A 23579-nucleotide genomic window follows, 5' to 3' on the forward strand; every position below is an offset into this window, starting at 1 on the left:
CTAAAAGCCCCAATCTGGAAACAACCAAATATTCATCATCAGTAAAATAAATAACTAATTGGATGTTATAATTGTACAACTGGATATTATACAGCAATAAGAATGAACCAACAACTGCTACACACAATGACAGAAGACTCTCAAAAACTCCAAAAAATACGTACTGTATGATTAAAGTCATAGAATCCTCAGAATAGTCAAAACTAACCTACGGTGATTTTCTAAGATCTAGTCTACTCTTGGAGTCAGGACAGTGGTTAACCCTTGGGGGAGTAGTGAGTCCTCTTGGTCACAGAGGAGGACTTCTGGGGTCCTAGTAGTGTTGTTCTTTTTCTTTTAATCTGGATGGGGGCTACTTTGTAAAAATTCACTGAGCTGTACACTTATGGCTTATATGCCTGTTGTGTATATTTAATACATCGATAAATAAGCCTAAAGAATTTGTGACAATATTCTAAAAACACTCTAATTTAAAAGTTTTAATTTAAAACATTTTTAAACTATTACATACTTCTGAGTATGAAAATCACCTGGTTACTAAAACAAAGATTGTTTGGGTGCTGAAGGAAGGGAGGAAGAAGCCGGCCAACTCAGCCACAGTGCTGCCATCAGGGATGCCAGGAGTGGCCTTTCCCCAATCCGTCTGTAGCCCTGGCCTAACCTCCTTCATCCTCCTCCTGATTAGGACACTAACTCAGATTTTAAAGGGTAAAATGTACACGCTAGAATTTACAGGGTAATTATCGGAAAAGAAAACAAGCCAGTATAATTTGCAAACTAGTAGAGGGAAAGAAATAGAACTAAAAAAATCATCAATCCAAAAGAATGGAAGAGGAAAAAAGATACAGAGTAATAGGACAAGGAGGAAAAATAAAGATGGCAGATTTAAACTCAAATATATCCATATAATACGTTAAACATAAAAGAACCAGATGGTCCAGTAAAAAGACATAGGAAAAGTTTGTCAAACTTGGTTAACAAAAACTATATGCTGCATTGAATTGTAAATATTAAATGGATGAATAGTATGTATGTGAATTATATCTCAGTAAACTTAAAAAAGAAAACAACTAGATGCTATTTACAAGACAGAGCTAAACATAAGGATATAGAAAGGTTAAAATTAAAGGATGGATTGGGAATTCCCTGGAGATCCAGTGGTTAGGACTTGGCACTCTCACTGCCAGGGCTGCATGGCATGGCCAAAAAAAATTAAAGGTTGGAAAAAAATAGACCACACAAATATCAAACAAAAGAAAGATGGAGGGGACTTCCCTGGTGGCACAGTGGTTAAGAATCCACCTGCCAATGCAGGGGACACGGGTTCCAGCCCTGGTCTGGGAAGATCCCACATGCCAAGGAGCAACTAAGCCCGTGCGCCACAACTACTGAACCTGCGTTCTAGAACCTGTGAGACACAACTACTGAAGCCCGCGCGCCTAGAGCCCGTGCTCTACAACAAGAGAAGCCACCGCAGTGAGAAGCCCGCACACCACAATGAAGAGTAGCCCCTGCTTGCCGCAACTAGAGAAAGCCCGCACGCAGCAATGAAGACCCAACGCAACCAAAAATAAATTTAAAAATTAATTAAAAAAAAAAAGAAAGATGGAGAATGTCAGATGAAATAGACATTAAGGCAAAAAACCTCTTTAGAGATAGAGAGGTTCACTTCATGGTGACAAACTGTTCAATTTACCAGGAAGATAAAATTTTAAATTTGTACACACCTAAAAATGTAGTCAGATGCAAAATAGTACACGTTCTATGATTCCATGATTATAAAGCTCAAAAATATGCAAAGCTAATCTGTGACATCTTCTCTTACTTGGAGGTGAAAGCAAGATATTGGAAAACCTGGCAACACGGCAAAGAAGCTGCAGCGTCTAGGTTCCTGTGACTGTGCGGAGAGCCAACCGTAAGAGCCGGCGGTGATTAACCCTGAGGACGCATAGGGCGCAGCCCCAAACGGCGCTGGCACCTTCCCAGATGCCCCACCTCAGATCAATGATGCCAACCTAAGAACCCCAGCCCAAAGGGACAGACACTAGTGGTGGAGCAACAGAAGGGTTCACTTAGCTCCACCTCAGGGTAAAGTCCAGGCAAGAGTGTGGTCAGATTGTGCAGTGGACCAAGGACTAACTCTGGGAGGGGCAGTGTTGGTTTGTAGGGTAGAGGGACCGCGTGGGCCTGCACTGGGACCTTTGTACGTCCGACAGCATGCTGGACCTCCCCTGGTTTGGTACGTTATGGTAAATGAAATAAGCGTTTGTGAATCCACGCCTCCTCACTGCTGTATGGAGGAGACCCCACCGCTGGAAGATGGCAGGGCTCACTGTTGGTGGCTTCTGCAAATTGGCTGGAGTGACAGCTTGGTGCCTGACTTGAGATCCTGGCCTTCTACTGCCACCAATGGGGGTCCAGCTCATGCAGAGGTGCTTGCATTGGTAGAGCAGAGTCAATGGTCTACACGTGCATACACTAACTGTGGACATTCCTATCCGCACAGGGATGTGTATGTGTAAATGTGGACAGGGAGACTGCAGGCACCGCAGCCCACCCGGCAGTCAGTGCCCTGCTTCTACCTTGCTGAGAAGTGCAAGTGGGCTCAGCCCATAGTAATAGTAACCCTCTTCCCCTTAGCCAGTAATTGGCCAAGGAATGGGCATGTGACCAATGAGCCTCCTGCTGGGAGGCTCCCAGGAAAGAATGTTCCCTGTAATGAACACAGCGCAGCCTGAAGGACCTTGCCCTGCTTCCTCCTTTCTGCAGGAAGAACTCGCTGCATTTGATGACCACAAAGAGCAGGCCAAGAGGATCTCAGGTGCCAGTCTTTGACAGGCAGCTGCAACAATTTGGAATCTCCTACCTTTTGATTTTGTTATGTGAGAGAGTTAAAGGTCTATTATTTAAACCTTTTGTTTGCCTGTTTGATTATTTGTAGCCAAGAAAATGATACAGACATCAAAGTGACCGCAGAGGCTTGTCCTGGAGAGAAGAGGAGGGATGGAACGGCAGGGTTTCAGGGCAGTGTTTGCTTCACATGCAGTATCAAACGTTTTTATAAGACGTGGGGATTCATGTATACTTGTGTAACAGAAAGAAAATTGTAAAGAAATTAAAAATTAAAAACTGTGGAGACAACAGTGAGAGGCCCGCATACCGCAAAAAGGAAAAAAAAAAAAAAAAAAAAAAAAAAACTGTGGAGAGAGAAGGGGGACATTCCTAATCTTCAACCACAGCAGCAAAAGATTCCCTACTACTCCTTGGCCTCCAGAAGTCTCTAGAGATAACTGGTTTACCCCTGCATGAATGATTCCTCTCTGGATCCAAGGACATGGCAGACACTCAAATATCCATTTGTTGGCAGTTGGCTGGGTGAATAAATGAACAACGTGAATGAATATATGATATTTTATGACAAGATGCTCTGCAAATCCACAAACACAACAAGAGCAAGAATGTGTGACAGAGGAGCTTCAGTAACATCCTATCGGTGACTTCTTGAAAATGGTAGCAGGCAATTAGACTACACTCTCCTCCCTTAAAACCTGTTGAAATCAACTGAAAGAATGAAAAGAAAAGAAGCAAGCAAGCTTAGTCAATGGCTAGAAAACAGCTACCAAACCTATGAAATGTGGAAGAGAGGGAGAATGCCAGAAGCCGCCAAACTTCCTCAGATGTCAGGTATGCAGATGCTCCGACAGTCACAACCTATCACAGTTGCAAAGGTCCACAGTGATCCTCTGACAGGTGCACTGACAGCAAGGATGTGATGGTCCCAGGAGACATACAGTAACTCCCACAGGGCAGAAGGGAGGGCGGGCGAAGCTAAAGGGAGACACTTGGGAGAGCCCACCTTTGCCATCCAGAATCCAGCTCTATAGTCTCAAAGAAGTTAAAGACAGCACAGTCGGACATGAGGAACCCGAAGAAGAGATCCAGGAGATCAGGTAAAGTGATAAGGCAACAGAAAGATGTCTGAAGTAAATCAGCAGAACTCACAAAAACAAAAGGCAAAATAAAACCAATACAGAGGTAAAAGCTATACAAGAAGCCATAAAACATAGTGACAAAGTGCTGAGAGAGAAGAGGATAGACAGAGTAAATCACACAAAGTGAAGCTGAAAAGAAAATGGAGGGACGAGGGATTACAGAAAATATAATAGACATGGAAGACAAAGGATATCCAACAAACGCATAACTAGTGTTCCCAACGGAGAATACGATGAACGGATGATGAAATCAGTCAGAGATAAAATAAAAGAGGGGAGGAAATATTCCCTGAAAATAAAAAAGGGAGATGAAAATCTATGTCTGCAGAATTAAATTATATGCACTAAATTTTAGGAAAAAAGGACAGAAAATAATAAACACCACAATTAATCCTGGTGATATTACTGAACTTCAAAAGATAAAGAATGAACCTACAAAGGTATCAGGCAGAAAAATCAAGTGACCTCAAAGGGGAGAAGAAAGGCCCTAACTCGTTCTTTGCTGTCACTCTCAGCAGTCCTCTCAGAAAAGGTTATGTGGTCTCATGCCACCGTGTACCCTTCCTTTAATTAATTATTAATTGTGAGACCATGGACTCTGTCTTAAACTGATTCTCCAGCACCTAGCACAATACCTGGTACTCAGTCAGATGCTCAACAAGTGCTGAATTATTTACCTACCCAAAGACAGTTTCCTCCCTAACACAGTCCTTTATAGGATGAAGAAGCTGAGGCACAGAGACATTATCAGACTTCCCAAGTCACACAACTGGGAAGTAGAGAAGCTGGGACTTGGACTCAGGTCTCTGTCCGTGGCGTTGCTCTTTCCACTGGGCCCTAGTGTTGTAGGAACTGACCACACATTCACGCATCCCACTTCCCTTGCAGCCTTACTTTTGGGTGGCACCAACAAGACAACTGCTGAAAACAAGGCTTGCTTTCCATTTGTTAGGCCATTTCTGAGTGGGTGCGCACCTCACCTGAAGATGTTTGCCCAAACTACCCTGAAACACAGAGAGAGGCATGAGGTAGAGACTTATATCCAAATTGCCTGATGTGGGTTGGTCTGTTTCCTTATCTTACTAGTTTCGATAAAAAAGAATAAAATTGTAAATTATTTACCTGAGATTATAGAAAGTCTACAGTAAAAATAAGGAGGGCAATTTTACTTTTTTTTCTTTTTAATTAAAACATACCCCATTGGCAGTATCTCCTTCAGAGCTAGTGCCATCTAGTGATTAAACAGCAGTTTTACATGCTCCACACATCTATTCTTTTCAAAGATATGTATTTTAATCATATAATAAATTTAAGACTACTTGGTCAGTTTCAAAAAAAAAAACAAAAAAAGCTCTATGTCTAAGAAATATTCTTGATAGGCACAAGGACTGTAAACACAAATTTTAATTCTAAACAGGGAAAACTGGGTTGCCCTGATCTGAATCCTGCCTCTGCCACTGGGTGGTTGGTTGGATGATTTTGGGCAAGTTATTTATCCTGTTTCTTACACACTTACCGCCAGGGGTGTGAAGTAAATGAAATGGCACGTGTGAGCTGCCTAGCAAATATCAAATGCTCAGAAAAGGTCAATGTGTCTTCCTCCCCCATTGGATTGTAAGGCTGTGGGAAACTGAAATCCCCTTCCAGATTAAGGGCCCCCTCATTCATGTCATCTGCAACCTGCCAGGACAATGTTCAGGTTATGATAAGACCTTTCAACTGCAGTCAGTTACTAATACTCCACCTCTGGCTCCTGGGCTGTATAGGGAAAGGTTTTCCCATTGGCTGGGATGTACAGAAAGGTGGAGACCGGCACGCACATACTGCTGCTGGGAGGGCAAATGGGAACCATTGCTTTGGAAAACAATTCGGCAATATCTAGCGTGAAGAAGCACACATAGGTACACGTACTAAACGTGCAAAGGAATAACCTAAATGTTCATCAGGAGGTGAGTAGATAAATAAATAAACATGTATCCGTCTCAAAACTTCAATGCTGAGTGAAAAAGCCGAGAGGTGGAAAGACTGATTCAGTACGGTGACCTTTGTACAATTAAAAACACATATATAGGGCTTCCCTGGTGGCGCAGTGGTTGAGAGTCCGCCTGCCGATGCAGGGGACACGGGTTCGTGCCCCGGTCCGGGAAGATCCCACATGCCGCGGAGCGGTTGGGCCCGTGAGCCATGGCCGCTGGGCCTGCGCGTCCGGAGCCTGTGCTCTGCAACGGGAGAGGCCGCAACAGTGAGAGGCCCGCATACCGCAAAAAACCCCACAAAAAACAGACTTCTAGAACACATCCTAAATCCAGGAGAAGATGGCTATCCAGGGATGGAGGAGATGGGAGGCAAAGATTTCAACCCTAAGTGTAATTTTCTTTCTTTTATTAAAAAATCTGAAGAAAAAAAAGAAAAAACGAAAAACAAGAGATAAGCTGTCAATACTTGTTCATTCTGGAGCATGAGAACACTAACGTGCTATGCTATTTTCTGCTTCTCAGTTGCAGGCGGCTGGGTTATAGAAAATATACGTGTTATGCTATTTTCTGCTTCTCAGTTGCGGGGGGCTGGGTTATAGAAAACGTATGTGTTCAGCTCTAACAGACAGCGCTGAGCAGCTCCCCACAGCGGTGGTGTCAACTCCACTCCCGCGGTGTTAGAGAGCTCCTCCACACCCTCACCAAGCCTCGCCAGTGTTTGTTGCCTTGCTCTACTTTTCAAATGTTTAAATAAAAGACATTTCCGAGACTTCCCTGGCGGTCCAGTGGTTAACACTCCGCACTCCCAACACAGGGTGCGCGGGTTCGATCCCTGGTCGGGGAAGTAAGATCCCACATGCCGCACGGTGTGGCCAAAAAAAAACCCCACAAAAACTCCATACTGCACATGGGTCCTAGAGCCACCACGACACACTTGCCTAAAAAATAAACTATCTGTTCTGTTAACGACAAAGGAGGTTGTACAGGTCACTATAATCTCTGTCCTCTGAGGGAAATGTGGTAGCAAGCTTTACTTCCAAAATAGTTGAGTGATACAGCTCTATCTGTAACCTGGGTCCAACATACTAGCCAGGAAGTGTGCAGACTGAGGGGCAGTGGGAGCTCACATAGGCCTTTTAGAGCCCCGCAGCAGACCTCCTTGGGTTCTTGGCAGCCGTCTGCCTGTCCAGCACTCCTTGCTGTAGAGAAACCTAACTCTGCATGTTAAAGTCTATCTATGCTAGAAAGTGATGGTTAGTTTCTGAAATACTCACATAAGGATTCCTCAAAATAAGTTCCCTAACGCCACTTAAAATGTGATTCAATGTAGTGGAGGATAGTCAATATATTCAATCTGTATATGTTATAGTTGGATGCTACAAGTCTATAAGTCTACTCACTACAAATAACACATTATAGTGATGGTGAAAAAGAAAAAAGCGAGAAAGGAAGAAGAAATTATGGTGCCGTCTTTTGCCATTAAAGAAATGGTGCTATCCAGTTTCCAAAACCCTGGGAGCAGAGTGTTTAAACCAGGGCATGCAGGCAACGGTGGAGAAATGGGCTCCTTCAGCCTCTCTGGACCTCGGCTCCCCCATGTGTGATGGGGCCGTAAACGGAACCTACGTCACCGAGACAGAAGGAAATCAATGCATGTGAGAGTTTGATTCACAGACTCACACAGGGTAAGCACTCAAAGAGCGTCCGCTGCTAAGGAGAGACGAGTGATCATACTCCTCTTGTCAGGCATGAATGCGAAAAAACGTTGCAACGTACACATCGATACAGAAAAGTGACAGGAAAATTAGCTTTGCGGGGGTCAAAGGAAAGAGCAGGATGACCAGCATTGGATGGAAACCTATGTTAAGAATGTGAAGATGTTTATCTCTGTGTTTGAAGGACTCGTCTTGAAAGATAAAGGAAAGGGTTTTGAATTTTAGCCTCACAAGACAGAAAATGAGACTGGACATGTTAAAAAGAAATAAGCCCCCAAACAAAAGCCATTAACTGCCGAAGAGAGAAAAGGAAAATCCTTACCAATGCACTTGACACAACTGACTATGAGTTAATGTCAAGGTGCAGAAGAAACGCTGGAACGATACAAGCACCTGATTTCTGTGTGGCACGGCATACACGGCGTCGCTGAGGCTTCCCTCTTCTTTGCGAGCACTTGTGTCCCCCGACTCCCTGTGGCTGCATGACAGGTGCGTGTCAGTGTCCTCTTCCTCCTCGTAGCCCAGCATTTCAAAGGATGGCAAAGAGGATCTTCTTCCCATCTCATTCTGCCTATGTGGTCCGTATTAGAACATTCAAGAGCAAAATAAACCAACAAGCCACTTAATGCTTCACATAGGTTCACATACGTGTATTAAATGCACTGCCTCAAGTTCCACTGTAAAGTTATTACGACCACCTTACAAAACATACAGAAGCTAAAGGGTGATATCATCCACAATTCCATCTCTTTGTACACTGTTAGCATTTCTTTCTAGCTTTTCACCTAGGTTTTTATAGTTATTATCATTGCATACATATACAATTTGCCTCCTCGTTAACAAGTTTTTAAAGTCAAAAGGTTAGGTTCATACACCAGTTTTATTACCTGTTCCCCTTACTTAGGTTTTTCCCCCCAATTTTCACCATCATAAATAACCCTGTAATGAATGTCAATGTGTAGCAAATCTCTTCTGTATTGAGGATTAGTCCCATAAAACAAACCACCATATGGAGAACTGCTGAGTCGAACAGTATAAACACACACACACACAGAAAGTACACCATCAACAGCAGGAACATTTCGAGGGTCCACACGCGTCCACGCAAAATCGTTTCCCCAACCTGCAACTACGTTGGTAATAATTTTCTAAAACTTGCCAAAATAATTGAAATCTCACTGTAAAAATGTGCATTTCTTCCTGAGACTGGATATTTTTCCATGTATTTGGATGTGAGCCTTGGTTCCTCTGCTGTGAATTGTCTGCTCATGGCCTTTGTCCATTTATCTACTCTGCTTCTAGTATGTCCATTCCAATTTGAAATTAACTTTTCCATCTACTAAAATTAAAACCCTGACTTTGTATTTACTATAAATATTTTTCCTATTCTATTATCTTATTTTGACTATAAATTTTTTTAACATACAGATGATTAAAAAACAATTTTTTTTAACCTTCCAAATTCTTAGCTCGGAAGTACACAGCAGGCATCTCTCTCTGAGAGGCTCGATAAGATTGGATATAGGATTTCATGGTCTTATTTCTATGCATATAAAAATGAATCCTTTCATTCAATAAGAATTTGTTTTGGTGTATGAATTAGGAAAGGCTCAAAGCTGATTTTTTTCTAATACTGCTAATGAATATACTGTTGAATCCTTTCCTTTCCCTTTATCTGTGGGGCTGCCTTTATTTATTTATTCAATATGCCTGCAAACACGAGGCTCACCTCAGGGTGTTCACGTGCACCTCTCTATCATTGAACTAGCACTCCTCTACTTTAACTACTTCAACTAAATGTTTTAAAATATGATGGAGCTGGGGCTTCCCTGGTGGCGCAGTGGTTAAGAATCCACCTGCCAATGCAGGGGACAGGGGTTTGAACCCTGGCCCAGGAAGATCCCACATGCCACAGAGCAACTGAGCTCGTGCGCCACAACTACTGAGCCGGTGCACCGCAACTACTGAAGCCCGTGCACCTAGAGCCCATGCTCCACAACAAGAAAAGCCACTGCAGTGAGAAGCCCGCGCACCGCGATGAAGAGTAGCCCCCGCTTGCCACAACTAGAGAAAGCCCGCGTGCAGCAACGAAGATCCAACGCAGCCAAAGATAAATAAATAAAATAAGTACATTTATTTAAAAAATATATATATATGATGGGGCTAATGCAGCCCTCCCCCTGAATCACTATTCTTCCTTTCCAGATTTCCTCTTATGGTCTTATCTGCTTATTCTTTCCAATGAATTTCAGAATCACTTCGTGATCTTCAGTTCTTATTCAGCCAAAGTATAAATTCTTACCAGGAGAAAAACAGGCTATATTCAAACATCTCAGAAATGGAGTCAAGATTAAAATTCAAAAACCAAAAATATAAACACATCCTAGAAGGAAATATGTGAGCATTTGTATAATGCTGTAACAGGGAAAATCTTCCTAGATTTGACAATAATGTCAGAAACTACGAACACTGATAGCTCTTAATACATAAAAAATAAAGAATATTTTGGTATGTTAAAAAAAACCCTCGGGGCTTCCCTGGTGGCGCAGTGGTTGAGAGTCCGCCTGCCGATGCAGGGGACACGGGTTCGTGCCCCGATCCCGGAGGATCCCACATGCCGCGGAGCGGCTGGGCCCGCGAGCCATGGCCGCGGAGCCTGTGCATCCGGAGCCTGTGCTCCGCAACGGGAGAGGCCACAGCAGTGAGAGGCCCGCGTACAGCAAAAAAAAAAAAAAAAAAAAAAAAAAAAACCCTCAAAAACCAAAATTGAATAAACATGGCAGATACAAGGCAAATCTGGCGATGCATCCCCCACCTCCACCCCACAAGCCCTTAAAGTCCTCAGGGTCTTCCCACTGCTCCTGGGGGAGATACCAAACCTCAGAACAGGATACCAAAGGCACCCCCAGCCTGCCCACTCCTCCAGCACCATCTTGGATGACTCCCCACCTCACTTGACTCCTCCCAGCCACAAATGTCTTCCTTCAGTTGATCACGTGTGTCATGCTCCCTCTTCTCTCATCCCAGCCCCACACTGACCACCTCCCAACCCATTCCCAGTTGGTTTCTGTAGAGCCCGCAGCTCTCCCCCAATGCCCTCTCCCTCAGGAGGAAACCTTCCTGACTCCTGGCCCTGTGTCAGCTCTATGCCAGCTCAAGCAGTAGAGAAAGTGATGTTAAAGAAGAAAGGCTACAGTAGGCGTCAACAAAGGTAAATTCAGTGTGACCATTCAGAGAGGAGAGGCACGAGAACTGGAGACTGACAGCTCTCACCATCTCGGCTGTGGCTAAAAGCAACACGGAAGTCACCAGCTCAGTGCTGCCATGAAAGCAACCGGTGTCTTCACAAGCTATAATTTAACAAGATCCACTCTAGGGAAAATTCGGATACAATTCAAGACCGATGAATGTCCCAAGACAGTATCCCTTTGACATTGGAGATGAAAACCTGAGTACTAAGCTCTAGTCCTAGTCATATGCACCCACATGCACACACACACGCTCAGAGCGGCCCTGCCTCTGCCCCGAGAGGAAGCTGAACCCGTGACATGGTCCTTACTGATGCCTCAGCTCCGAGGTGGTGGCATAGGGCTCGATGAGACTGTCCTTTTCAAGGTAGGTCGTGTCACTCTCAGAGCGGGATCTCCGGTGAGGCTGAGGAATGGCAACAGTCCGGCCAGTCAACGTTGTTGCTAGAATGGCTGCAGCCAGAGCAGATCTACGGACGAAAACATCCCAGTGAGCCCGTGAGACACGAACCCTCAAGCTGAAGGCTGAACAACAGGATACGTGAATTAATCAAGGTTTACTTTCAGTTCTACAGTGTTCAGTGTGTATTTACTGGCTACGTGCCTGTAGTCTGTTATGTGCCATCGCACAATCTCACTTCATTCTCACAGCAACTGTATGAATGGATATTACTGTCATCTCCACTTTTCAAAGACATTAAATGACTTGTCTAAGCTTTCCTAGCTAATGGGAGATGAAACCAGGTCTGTAATCCAGGCAGTCTATATTCAAGTAGTGTTCCTGTTAAAATGAAAGATCAGAATGCGGAAAAAAAATGGAGAAATAGGGGCTTCCTTGGTGGCACAGTGGTTGAGAGTCCGCCTGCCGATGCAGGGGACGCGGGTTCGTGCCCCGGTCTGGGAAGATCCCACACGCTGCGGAGCGGCTGGGCCCGTGAGCCATGGCCGCTGAGCCTGTGCGTCCGGAGCCTGTGCTCTGCAACGGTAGAGGCCACAGCAGCGAGAGGCCCGCATACCGCAAAAAAAAAAAAAAAAAAAAAAAAGAAAGATAGAAATGAAAAGGAATTTGAAAATTTTGCAAATTATTCAAAACTATAATAAAGGACAGACAGAGTAATGGGTTTACCCTCCCGCTTGAAAAAGCAAAATAAACAATTAATTGTCCCAGCTTACTGCCTGAGAAAACTTCCAGGTCACAGCACAGGGAGGAGGAAATGAGGTGGAGCCAGGCCGAGGTGTGGAGATGGAGTGGAGAGTCAGGGAACACCAAGGCAGATAGAATTTGCAGGACGGAAGACCAGAAAGGAAAGAGCTGAACAGAGAGAACTCCAGAAAGCTGCAGAAGGGCCCTGAGTGCTCGGCAAAATGCTCGTCAGTGCAAAGAGTGTGAGGACACTGCAGAAGGCTGGGGGAGAGCCATCCACGAGGATGAGAGGAACAGTGCCAGGTACTCACACAGGGCTAGGGACAGTGACTGTTCCCACCAGACAGATGGGAACACATTATAATTCATGGGACACTGGGTACTCTAAAGGTGGTGGAGAATAAGTAGCCCTAGACTGAACACTGCTCCAGATCCTGCCTAACAAATCATAAAAGCAAGACCTAAAAGATCAAACTGGTTCCAAGTAATTTAACTGCATCCCAGAAAAAAATTCAAGAAGACTTAGAGGAATACAAAAATATCCAGCACTCAACAAGGTAAAACTCACAGAAGTGTCTAGTATGCAAACATACATAAACTAGGCATGCAAAGAGACAGAAAAACATGACCCATAATGAAGAGAATAATCAATCAAAACCCATTCAGAACTGACATGTTGGAAGTAACAGAGAGGGGCATTAAGACAGTTATTATAATTATGTTCCATATGTTCCAAAAGGTAAGTAGAGACATGGAATATTATTAAAAAGACTTGAACTTCAGGAGATGGAAATTACACTGGATGGGATTAACAGTAGGTTAGTGAAACTAAAGGTAAAACAATAGAAAATAACCAAAATGAAATACAGAGAGGAAAAAATAACTTAAAGAGCATAGTAAGATATGAGATAAAAAATGCTATTGTTTTATGTTTTAAGCCACTAAGTTTTGGGAACTCCCTGGCAGTCCAGTGGTTAGGACTCCGTGATTTCAATGCTAAGGGCCCGGGTTCAATCCCTGGTCAGGGAACTAAGATCCTGCAAGCCACACGGCATGGCAAAGAAAAAAAAAAGCCACTAAGTTTTGGTGTAATTACTTACATGGCAAGAGATAACTTTCATCAAATGGTGCTGGAACAACTGGATACCCACGTTCAAAAAAGTGAACTTGAATCTATACCTCCCACACCATACACAAAAATTAACTCAAAATGCATCATAGACCTAAATGTAAAGGCTAAAACTATAAAACTTCTAGACGAAAATATAGGATAAAATGCTTTATGACCTTGGGTTAGGCAAAGATTTCTTAGATATGATACTGAAATCATGATCTGTAGAAGAAAAAGTTGACAAGCTGAACTTCATAAACATTAAGAATTTCTGCTCTCTGAAAGGCTGTTAAGAAAATGAAAGATAAGCCATAGATGGGGAGAAAATATTTGCAAATCACATATTTGTATGTGATACAAGAACTTGTATCCAGAATATATATCCAGAATAGTGTATATATACAGTAATAGGAACAAAACCCAATTTTTTAAAGTGGGCAAAAGATTTGAACACATACTTTACCAAAGAAGATATACAATGGCAAATAAGCACATTAAAAGATGTTCAGGAACTTCCCGGGTGGCGCAGTGGTTGGGAGTCCGCCTGCCAATGCAGGGGACACAGGTTCGAGCCCTGGACCGGGAGGATCCCACATGCCGCGGAGCAGCTGGGCCCGTGTGCCGCAACTGCTGAGCCTGTGCTCTAGAGCCTGTGAGCCGCAACTGCTGGGCCCGTGTGCCACAGCTACTGAAGCCTGCATGCCTGGAGCCTGTGCTCTGCAACGGGAGAGGCCACCGCAATGAGAGGCCCACACACTGTGGCGAAGAGTGGCCCCCACTCGCCGCAACTAGAGAGGGCCTGTGAGCGGCAGCGAAGACACAACGCAGCCAAAAATAAATAAATAAATAAAGTTATATATAAAAAAAAAAGATGTTCAACACCATTAGTTACTAGAGAAATGCAAAATAAAACCATAAAGATACTACTACATACCTATTAGAATGTCCAAAATTTAAAAGACTGGCTAAGACAATCCCTTCAACCTGGGCCTGGCAGAATGGCTCTCACAAAGAAGGGTGGAGAGAAGAAGGGGCCAGTCTGCCATCAATGAGGTGGTGACCAGAGAATAACACACCAACATTCACAAGCACATCCATGGAGCAAGCTTCAAGAAAGGTGCCCCTTGGACACCTGAAGAGATCCAGAAATTTACCAGGAAGTTGATGGGAACCACAGATATGCCCATGGACTCCAGGCTCAACAAAACTGTCTGGGCCAAAGGAATAAGGAACATCCCATACTTTATCAGTATGGTTGTCCAGAAAGTGTAATGAAGATGAAGATTCACCAAACAAGCTCTGTACATTGTTATCTATGCACCTGTCACCACCTTCAAAAACCTATAGACAGGGACTTCCCTGGTGGTGCAGTGGTTAAGAATCTGCCTGCCAAGGCAGGGGACACGGGTTCGAGCCCTGGTCTGGGAAGATCCCACATGCCGTGGAGCAACTAAGCCCATGCGCCACAACTACTGAGCCTGCGCTCTAGAGCCCGCGAGCCACAACTACTGAGCCCGTACACCACAACTACTGAATCTCGTGCGCCTAGAACCCGTGCGCCACAACAAGAGAAGCCACTGCAATGAGAAGCCTGCACACGGCAACAAAGAGTAGCCCCCACTCACCACAACTAGAGAAAGCCTGCGCACAGCAACAAAGACCCAACACAGCCAAAAACAAACAAACAAACAAACAAACAAACAAATAAATAAAAACAAAAAAAAACCTATAGGCAGTCAGCATGAATGAGAGCTAATGGCTAATTGTCAAAGTTATAAAGCCACAGACACAGACACACACACACCTGATCAAACCAAGTATTGGTGAGCACGTGAAGAAAATGGAACTCATACCCTGTTGGTGGGAACATATATGGAATAACAACTTTGGAAACAGTTTGGCAGTTTCTTAATAGGTTAAATATATCCCTAGTATATGACCCACCTATTCCACTCCTAAATATTCACCCAAGAGAAATGAAACTACAGGTCCAAAGATTTGTGCACAAATATTCATAGCAGCTTTATCTCTAGTAGCCAAGAAACTAGAAACCACCCAAATATCCATCAACAGGTGAATGGACAAACAGTGGCATATTCATATAATGGAATACCACTCAGCAATTAAAAGGATGAATTACTGATTTTCACAACAGTATGGATGAATCTCAAAATAATTATGCTGAGTGAAAGAACCCAGCATAAGTATTGTGTATAATTCCATTTATATAAAAGTCTAGAACATGGAGGCTAATCTTATAGTGATAGAAAGCAGATCGATGGCTGCCTGGGATGGGGATGAGGGTGGGCTGGGCAGAGGTATGGGAAGTGAGAGGGGGAAGGAGGGAGGAATTACAAAGGGGCGTGAGGAAACTTGAGGGGATGATAGATACATGTATTATCTTGATTATGGTGATGGTCTCACAGGTATAAACGTATGTCATAACATCAAATTATTCATTTAAATATGTACAGTTTATTGTACATCCATTATATGATAAAACTGCTTTAAAAAAGATAAAAGGCTATCTAAAGCAAAAATAAGAACACCATATTGTGGGGTTTATAACATATAGAATTAAAACGTATAACGACAGTAGCAAAGGATGGGAAGGAGGAAACAGAAGCGATTGCTGGAAGATTCTTACACTGTTACGCTAGACGCGAAGTGGAATAACGTCAGAGGTTAATTTGAATATTAGTGTTTAGAGTAAAATAACCTAGAAGTCGGCCAAATTTGCCAAAACCATGTTGATTATTTGGGGCTAATAAAGATTATAATCCAGAAATAGATTTTTGGAAAACACAGGAGACTACAAAGATTTTCTAACGAGTCTACAGCATGCTTGCCGCGAAATGACGTGGTCTTTTGTTTGTTTTTCTGCTTTATAATGGAATGTGAAGCTAACTCTCTCACTACTGCTGCTGCATAAACATTTCAGTTCTAATGACACAACTTAAGGGTTGTTCACACAGACACTGAAGCGCCAGACAGACCTACAAGTCCATCGCAGCGATGCCACCACCCACCAGCCGTGAGACCCTGGGCCAATGACTAACACTTGAGCTCAAAACAGAAACGCCAACAGGACCTCTCTCACAGGATCGTTGAGAGGATGAAGTGAAACCGTGCTTCTTAAGCACTGACCAGAGTCCTTGGCACAGAGGAAACACTAATAAATGGCTATTCTTGTTATCAAGATTGTACCGAAGGAAAAAACAAACACTAAACATATTTCCAAGTGTTTATTATCAGGAGGCGTACAATATTCCAGTTTCAAAGAACACTAAAAGAAGGTACCACCCTTGAGTGAAATTATTTCTCATTGTTAACAGTTGAGCCATGTATCCATGTATTTTATGGATTAAAAAGAAAGTCTAAAATTCTCCTGTGCCTAAAATTTTGGAGGGCTTAGGCAGGGATCTTAGGTATAAAAGAAGTCAGCTTCTCTGGTGTGTTAGGAGCACTAAAGGAGAGGGGAATCTCGGGCCCTGGCAAGCGAGCTCACTTCTTCTTCCTTCCTGCAACGCAGTTCGTCTGAAAGGCAGACTTGTGTTTAAAAAGAAAATTGTGTGCACATTTCAAATTCCTTTTAACATACTATCAACCTAAATATTTGTGCTTCAATGTTTTATATTTTGAAAAACTGCATTCAATTATGACATGTGAGAACTCCACAGACCTGAAAGGAACAGACCATTATCCCACGGAGAAACCATATTAAGTGCTTCGTTATGGAACCGTGATATGTATTTCAAAGGACATGATTCTAATCACCCTCCTTGTGATTTTCTTACCCATCTGAACAGTGCCGGGACCCAGCACTTGGTGGCTGAGCTCAGGGTGACCTCAGTGCCTGCTCACCCGAGACTCACCTTGGTCTCTCTGGAGAGGGGTTGGGGCTGCGTGGAGGAGGTGTGCGGGGCACAGCTGGCTTCGGTGCGATGCTGGCTGCAGGGAGAAGGCCATGGATGATGCGTTTCTGCACAAATGAAACCCAGCAGAGGTCAATGGGATCATCTCTGGGGACCGCGACCACACCTCCCTGCGCCTGGGAGGGAACACCTGCACTGGTCACCCAGGGATCTAGTCACCCAGCAGGTCCACTCCTCCCCCTGCCATCCTCAAGCCCCGTCTGGCCAGGCACACGTGCCCATGCAGGGAGCACCATACAGCTGCCCTCGGTGGGCACCCTCTGGCTCTTCCTTCCTCAGAACAGCTTCCCTGACCATCCCGCAGAGTCACCCTCCAGCACCCCCAACTGGTCTCACAGCACTGCCCCTGATGACCCTACTTATTCACTTGCTGCCCCCCCCGCCGGAGGGAAGCTTCCTAAGAGCATGCAACCTTCCTGTGTTTATCAACCCTGGAACTCTGGCACTTAGCACGTTGTCTAACACCTGGTAGGGGCTTAACAAGGATTTTCGGTAGTTTATCTCAAAGATGCAGAGTAACAAAAACTAGTTCTCACACACAATGAAAGTCGGAGAACCCTGCTTTAGGCAACTGGGAGGCCCTGAGACGTTTCTGAGTGTAACCCAATCTTCATTTCCTGTGCACCAGCCATTCATTTGTATCTACTAGAGGCAAAACGCCATGACAGCGTTTCATGACAGTGAAGAAACCTGTCCTCATCTTTAAGGAGGGACAGTACAGAGGAGAAACACCCAGATATTTATAATACGACACAGAATCATGGAAAGTGCCAAGGGAGAGTTAAAGACAAAGTGCTGAGGTGACCCAGGGAGGCAAGGGCTCCTTCAGATCTGGGGGCCAGCAAGGGGACCGCTGATGTTGTGTTGGAGAAAATCTCAGAGCATTTAGACTGGGTCTTCAAAGATGGCCACTGCTCTCACATTTGGGAAATGCGATAGAAAGGCATTCCAGAAGGAGGGAGGAACAGGAACAAAGGAATGAAGCAAGACGTTAGTGGCGGTGTTCTAGAAATAAGCACTCCAGTTCACTGGAATACAGAAGCATCTGAGTTGGAGAGGCTAGAAAAATGAGCTGGAGTCAGAGTGGGGACTGTTTCCATTTAAGAGTTTTGAGACCAGACTAAGGAGATCTTGTGACCTAGTGAGAAGCGCCCACTGAAAGTGGCCCCGGGGAAGACTAATCAGGCTGGGGTGGGCACAAGGTACAGGGGTGGAAAGGAAGGTGCAACCAAGGGGAAGAGCCAGGGGTCTGGGCATCCTTCAGGAGTGAGGGACGAGCAGACCTTCCAAATGTCTTCTGAAGCCCCCCCACTCATCCCACCCCCGAGTCCCACGTGCATGGCCAACCCCAAGAGCAGGTATTCCAGAGCAGCCACTGCTGTATCCCACCATTCTCCAGGATATACACTTGTCTGCCGCCTCCCTCATCCCCCACTGCCTGGCAGATGCTCAAGGACAAGAAAGGCTTTTCTTCACCTTTGAATCCCCAGGGGCTGGCATCCAGAAGGTCCTTCAAAAAGGCCTCGTGAGTTTTGTTTATTTATTTATTTATTTTTTGGAGGGAGTGAATCTCCCAAAGTATGCTGAACATTTCTCCCCTGTACCACGATAATCATTTCCTAACTATGGTTCTCCTGCCTCTAGTCTCTAATAAAACACAGGATGATCCTATCTCAGCCCAGCATGAGAACTCTCGGGTGGACAGAGAAATGTCCTCTCCTGGCACAGAAGGCTGCTAAGGCTGCTATCAGTTGGTTCCTCTCAATGGCCCCGGATTCTGTTCTGGCGGGCCCTCCTCATCCCTACACATGCTGTAGCGCTCAGAACTGCCTTCCTGTTCCCACAAAGCAAATGACTCTGTGTCAGACTTGTGTACGTGCTGTTTTCTCCACCTGGAATTCTATTTCCTTGCTCCTCCCAAGGCCCAGGTCAACTCTCTGGGCTGACTTTGCTGCCCCTTCCCTGGTATATGCCTCTTCAGCACTTTTTCCCTCACCATTTTGTGCTGAATGACTTATAGGTTTGTCTACCCTTTAGCCTTTGGGGCCACAGGCTGTCAATCAATGGTGGGTCTCTGGCACACACACAGTAGGAACTCAGTAACGCAAAAAAAAAACCTCAGTAAAGATGCTGAGTTAGCAAAATTGCAATGGAAAAATATGCTTCAACTATGCCTTCCTTGCTTCTCAACGTCCACCTGTCTAAAATGACTTCAGCAGGTCATAGGGCTGAGAACAGGAAGCCAAGTCAGGCATGCTTTCTGATCCCAATCTGAAACGGAGTTCAGGAGTACCCTTATCAAAATGCTTTCTCTGTATTTAAAGTATTAAGTTTATGGAGAACTGGATGTAAGTAGGTCTGGGGTTTCACCAGGCGAGTATGGAAAAGGGGGACAGGAGCAACGCCACTGGGGTGGGGGGCAGTGGTTACAAAGAAGTATCCTAGGAGGAGGGGTCAGAGAATGAGCCTGGAAGTGTGCGCCCGCAGTGACAGTGGTCATGGTAAGGTGTGGAGGGAAGCATTCCAGGCAGAAGAAAGAGCAAAGACAAAGGCCTGAATAAACCTAAGGGTGGGAAGAGCTGGAGCGTCTGTGTGTGTGACTTGTGGGCAGTGGGCGCGATCAGAATTGCATTTTAAAAGAATCGCTTTGGCTGCTTTGTGGAGAACGGACCTAGGGGAAGGGCAGGAACGGAGACCGAGAAATAGGGAGGAGCTGCTGCAGCAGTGCAGGTAGATGATGGAGACCGGGGTGGGAGCGGGGACGGCTGCCAGATGCATTTGGTAGGTGGAATCTATGGAACTTGCTGGTGGGGTGTACATGGTGCGTGGCGGAGGAAGAATCGAGAATGATTTCCCACAGAGGGATATTCAGTAGTGGAGCAAGTTTGTGCCGGCAGGAGTGAACTCCCCGACACCGGAGCGAAAGTTACAGGTGAGACAGGGCGAGTCCTAATGACTGAGGCCGACACTGGGATAGAGGATCCGTGATCCAAACACGAAAATTCAGGGATTCTCGAAAGAAAAACCAATTCCTCTTGGGCCGCTACCTCGCCTCCATCCCAAATCCCAACCCCTTCCCACTTAACTCCCGGCCCCACGGGCCAGAGCGCAGGCCGGGCGCAGATATACTTACAAACTGCCTCTTGCCGCCTCTCCGGAACCCCAGGAGCATCCTTGCTGCGGGGGTTGGCCAGACCGGCACTGGACTGACAAGCAGAACTCAGAGCCGAGTACCACTCCCTAAAGTGGGCCGCCTCCAGCTGGCCTAGCGCCAGACGCCTTTTGTACGCAACGGACTTCGCAACAACCACGTCTGCCATTGGCTCTGCTTTTCCCAAGACCAATCAGAGCGAAGGTTACTTCACACCCGTCGCTCATGGCAACCAGCGGGTCCCTCTCAAATCCTGTCCAGGGCTGAATGGACAGTGTGCGCTGTCCATTCTCTTATTGGCCAGTCACGTGTCGATCTCTGAGGCCATAGCCTATCCGGCGCCAGGGGAGGCAGAGGGCCGGCAGGATGAAGGACTTGGAGAGTGCGCAGGAGAGAACCCGGAAGTGGAGCGCCGCAGGTAATGTCGCGGAAGACCCAGAACTGGTTCCTGGCCGGCTCGGCCCCCGCCCTGGACTGGATGGAGGAGCCACGACGCGGGAGTATCAGGGGCCAGGCAGGTGACGCAAGTGAGGGACGCGGCTTCTAGGACAGGAATCTCCTGGTTCTTAGACTTTGGCTAATAATCAAGCCTCTTAAAAAACACTCTGCAGACGGGCCCCTGCCAAACAGGCCGGGGCTGGGAGTGGAATGCGGGGCCGTGTGCCGGAGAGCCTGCTCAAGTGCCGTCTTGTATTCCCCTCATTAGATCCAGGCCGCCGATGGAAGGGAACACCCCTGATGGCACAGGCCCCATGCACGTGCCGTTTGGGCACATTGTGGCCAATGAGAAATGGCGCGGGTCACAGCTGGCACAGGGAATGCAAGGTCGGTGGGCTCCCTCTACTAAAGCCCTCTCTCACCTCAGCCCACTTTTTAAAAACGTTACACCTATTGCCGTCTTTTCATCCAAAGCTCACGGAACTTATTTTCTTTTCTGTATTTTAAGGAAAAATTAAACTCGTTTTTGAGGATGGCCTGACACCGGTAGATTTTTACTTGTCTAGCAGATCCTGCATTCTTTATATCACCGAAGCTGATTTGGTGGCAGGAAATGGCTACAGAAGGAGACTTGTTCGGGTTAGAAACGTAAGTACTGAATTAAAGAAACAATTGAAAATTGACTTCTATCCCCCCTGTCTATCCCTTGGAATAATTTATATAAAACCATTGGCCATTCCAAGCACCCTTGGATAGCTTCTTAATCTTGAATGGAATTTTGTTACAAAATAATTTCCTGTCTTTCTTTTTTCATTAAAGTCCAGTAAACTTCAAGGGATTGTAGTAGTTGAAAAAACGCAGATGAGTGAACAGTACTTTCCAGCCGTACAGAAATTTACTGTGCTGGATCTTGGGATGGTGTTGCTTCCAGTGGCCAGCCAGACGGAAGCGTCCTGTCTCATTATCCAGTTGGTAAGTACTGATTCCTACTCCTCCACAATAGCCCTGTGTTAGGACTCTTGACTGACCTTCCTGGACCTGTTACTCTGACAGCTGCCCTTATTATAGGTACAATCCATCAGATCAATCTCTATCAGTGACTGGTTTGGTTTCTATCTAATAAACCAGTGACTGGTTTGTTTCTATTCTATTCCTCAAAACCTTTTTGAGGAATTTAAGTTCAGAAGCTGCCTCTGCAGCTAGCTGGGCTTGCCCCCCATTCTAGGCAAGCATGTAACAAAGCAAACAAGTTGGAGACCTGATTTTAGCCTCCCGGGCTCTGATGACTCCATCATGCACTATTCTGCACTTAGGATGGTGACACTGTCAACAGCTTCTTCGCCTCATCCACACGTATCTTTTTCTTTTTTTTTCGGCTGGGCCACGCGGCATGTGGGATCTTTGTTCCCTGACCAGGGATCGACCCTGCACCCCCTACATTGGAAGGGCAGAGTCTTAACCACTGGACTGCCAGGGAAGTCCTGCCATGTATCTTTTGTTAAGCATCAGCACTTCTGTCTGCAAGTTCATGTGTTGTTGTTTTTTAACCTAGTGGTTTTCCATATAGTTCATCTTTTAATAATTTTACTGATGCCTGAAAAATTATATTCATGGTATATATGAGAATATTTGCAGTGGTGAATCAAACTGAACCAAATGGAGAAACTAAAACTAAATTTCCACAAAACAAAATTTTAAGAAACCTCCAGTCTTCTAGCACTCATGTGCTTTTCCTTTCATCTCGGTTCAGGTTGAAGAGCAAACCAGAGAGCCCAGTAAGAACCCTTTTCTCAGGAAGAAACGGGCTCTGATCTCTGAGCCAGCCCTCCTTCGAACTGTGCAACAGATCCCAGGAGTCGGGAAAGTTAAAGCTCCTCTCCTGCTTCAGAGGTTTCCAAGTATCCAGCAACTAAGTAATGCTTCCATCCAAGAACTGGAGCCGGTGGTTGGACAATCAGTGGCCCAGCACATTCATGCGTTCTTCACCCGGTCCAGGTGATGGCTCTTCCCACGGCATCTCCTTTACACCACTAACCACAGGATCTTGTTTTCTTTCACATTAAGAAACAATATTTCCTCTCACAGAAACTAGGGAAGGATGAAGTGAGGCCTGAATGGCACCTGCCAGTTGTCCTGCCCTGCTTTCTGGGCTCAGGTATTTACTTCAGTTAGTGTGCCCCAGATGGCACTGCCCGCATCCTGCTAGCATGAAGAGGGCTGGTAGACACCTTCCTAAGGGAGTCGGTTTAAACAGGGACTCTCAAGATTCAGCAAAAAGCCAGCTTAGGCAGATTTTAATGTGCGACCTTGACCTGTATCTATCATGGAAGGTACTGGATGTGACCGTCTAGAGGAAACAAACCTACAGTGAATGAAGCACTTGTTCCTTCTGGCAGAGCCACTGTTCTTCAGGTCTGGTCTTAATACACCTGTGCTTTGAGGGTGGCTGCCAGTGTAAACAAACAATTGTACTACCTTTTTTATTCCTTCCTTCCTTCCTTTCTACCTCCATCCCTCCCTTCCGGGTAGCGGCACAGTTTGTTTGTAATCACTGAGCATGACTTCTGAACACAGAAAGCCTGGAGTCCAGAGTTCCCATTTTAAAATAAAAAGCCAATGTGGGGCCTCCCTGGTGGCGCAGTGGTTGAGAGTCCGCCTGCCGATGCAGGGGATACGGGTTCGTGCCCCGGTCTGGGAGGATCCCATATGCCGCGGAGCGGCTGGGCCCGTGAGCCATGGCCGCTGGGCCTGCGCATCCGGAGCCTGTGCTCCGCAACGGGAGAGGCCACAACAGTGAGAGGCCCGCATACCGCAAAAAGAAAAAAAAAAAAAAAAAAAAAAAAAAAAGCCAATGTGTGCGAGGGAGGGA

At 45.5% G+C, this 23579-nt stretch overlaps 2 protein-coding genes and 1 pseudogene across 8 annotated transcripts in view; 2 read left to right on the forward strand and 1 right to left on the reverse strand.

Moving 5' to 3' along the window:
• The window catches only part of CEP89 (centrosomal protein 89), a 76698-nt gene extending 56331 nt beyond the window's left edge, over nt 1-20367 (reverse strand). For 3 of the 5 annotated variants that reach the window (XM_082605986.1, XM_082605984.1, XM_082605985.1), the window contains exons 1-4: nt 20255-20367; nt 17062-17168; nt 11243-11401; nt 8077-8254 (exon numbers count right to left, since the gene is read on the reverse strand). In XM_082605986.1, coding sequence (XP_082462112.1) covers nt 8077-8254; nt 11243-11401; nt 17062-17168; nt 20255-20293 — 483 coding nt within the window. In that variant the 5' untranslated portion in view covers nt 20294-20367. Of the gene's footprint in view, nt 1-3299; nt 3372-8076; nt 8255-11242; nt 11402-17061; nt 17169-20254 lie in introns of all 5 variants that reach the window. The other 2 variants (XM_082605982.1, XM_082605983.1) reach the window with 1 other exon arrangement.
• On the forward strand, nt 14179-14533 carry LOC309794459 (large ribosomal subunit protein eL31-like; annotated as a pseudogene). Its single transcript has one exon. The product of its transcript is annotated as a large ribosomal subunit protein eL31-like (transcript).
• Nucleotides 20368-20639: 272 nt separating the features above from the next.
• FAAP24 (FA core complex associated protein 24) overlaps nt 20640-23579 on the forward strand; it is a 238959-nt gene continuing 236019 nt past the window's right edge. The window contains exons 1-5 of one of the 2 annotated variants that reach the window (XM_082605816.1): nt 20640-20790; nt 20979-21097; nt 21219-21358; nt 21530-21682; nt 22461-23565. In XM_082605816.1, coding sequence (XP_082461942.1) covers nt 20992-21097; nt 21219-21358; nt 21530-21682; nt 22461-22709 — 648 coding nt within the window. In that variant the 5' untranslated portion in view covers nt 20640-20790; nt 20979-20991 and the 3' untranslated portion in view covers nt 22710-23565. Of the gene's footprint in view, nt 20791-20978; nt 21098-21218; nt 21359-21529; nt 21683-22460; nt 23566-23579 lie in introns of those variants that run through there. The other variant, XM_082605817.1, reaches the window with a different exon arrangement.

This window comes from Mesoplodon mirus (genome assembly GCF_964341445.2).
Source record: "Mesoplodon mirus genome assembly, chromosome: 19".
NCBI lineage: Eukaryota > Metazoa > Chordata > Mammalia > Artiodactyla > Ziphiidae > Mesoplodon > Mesoplodon mirus.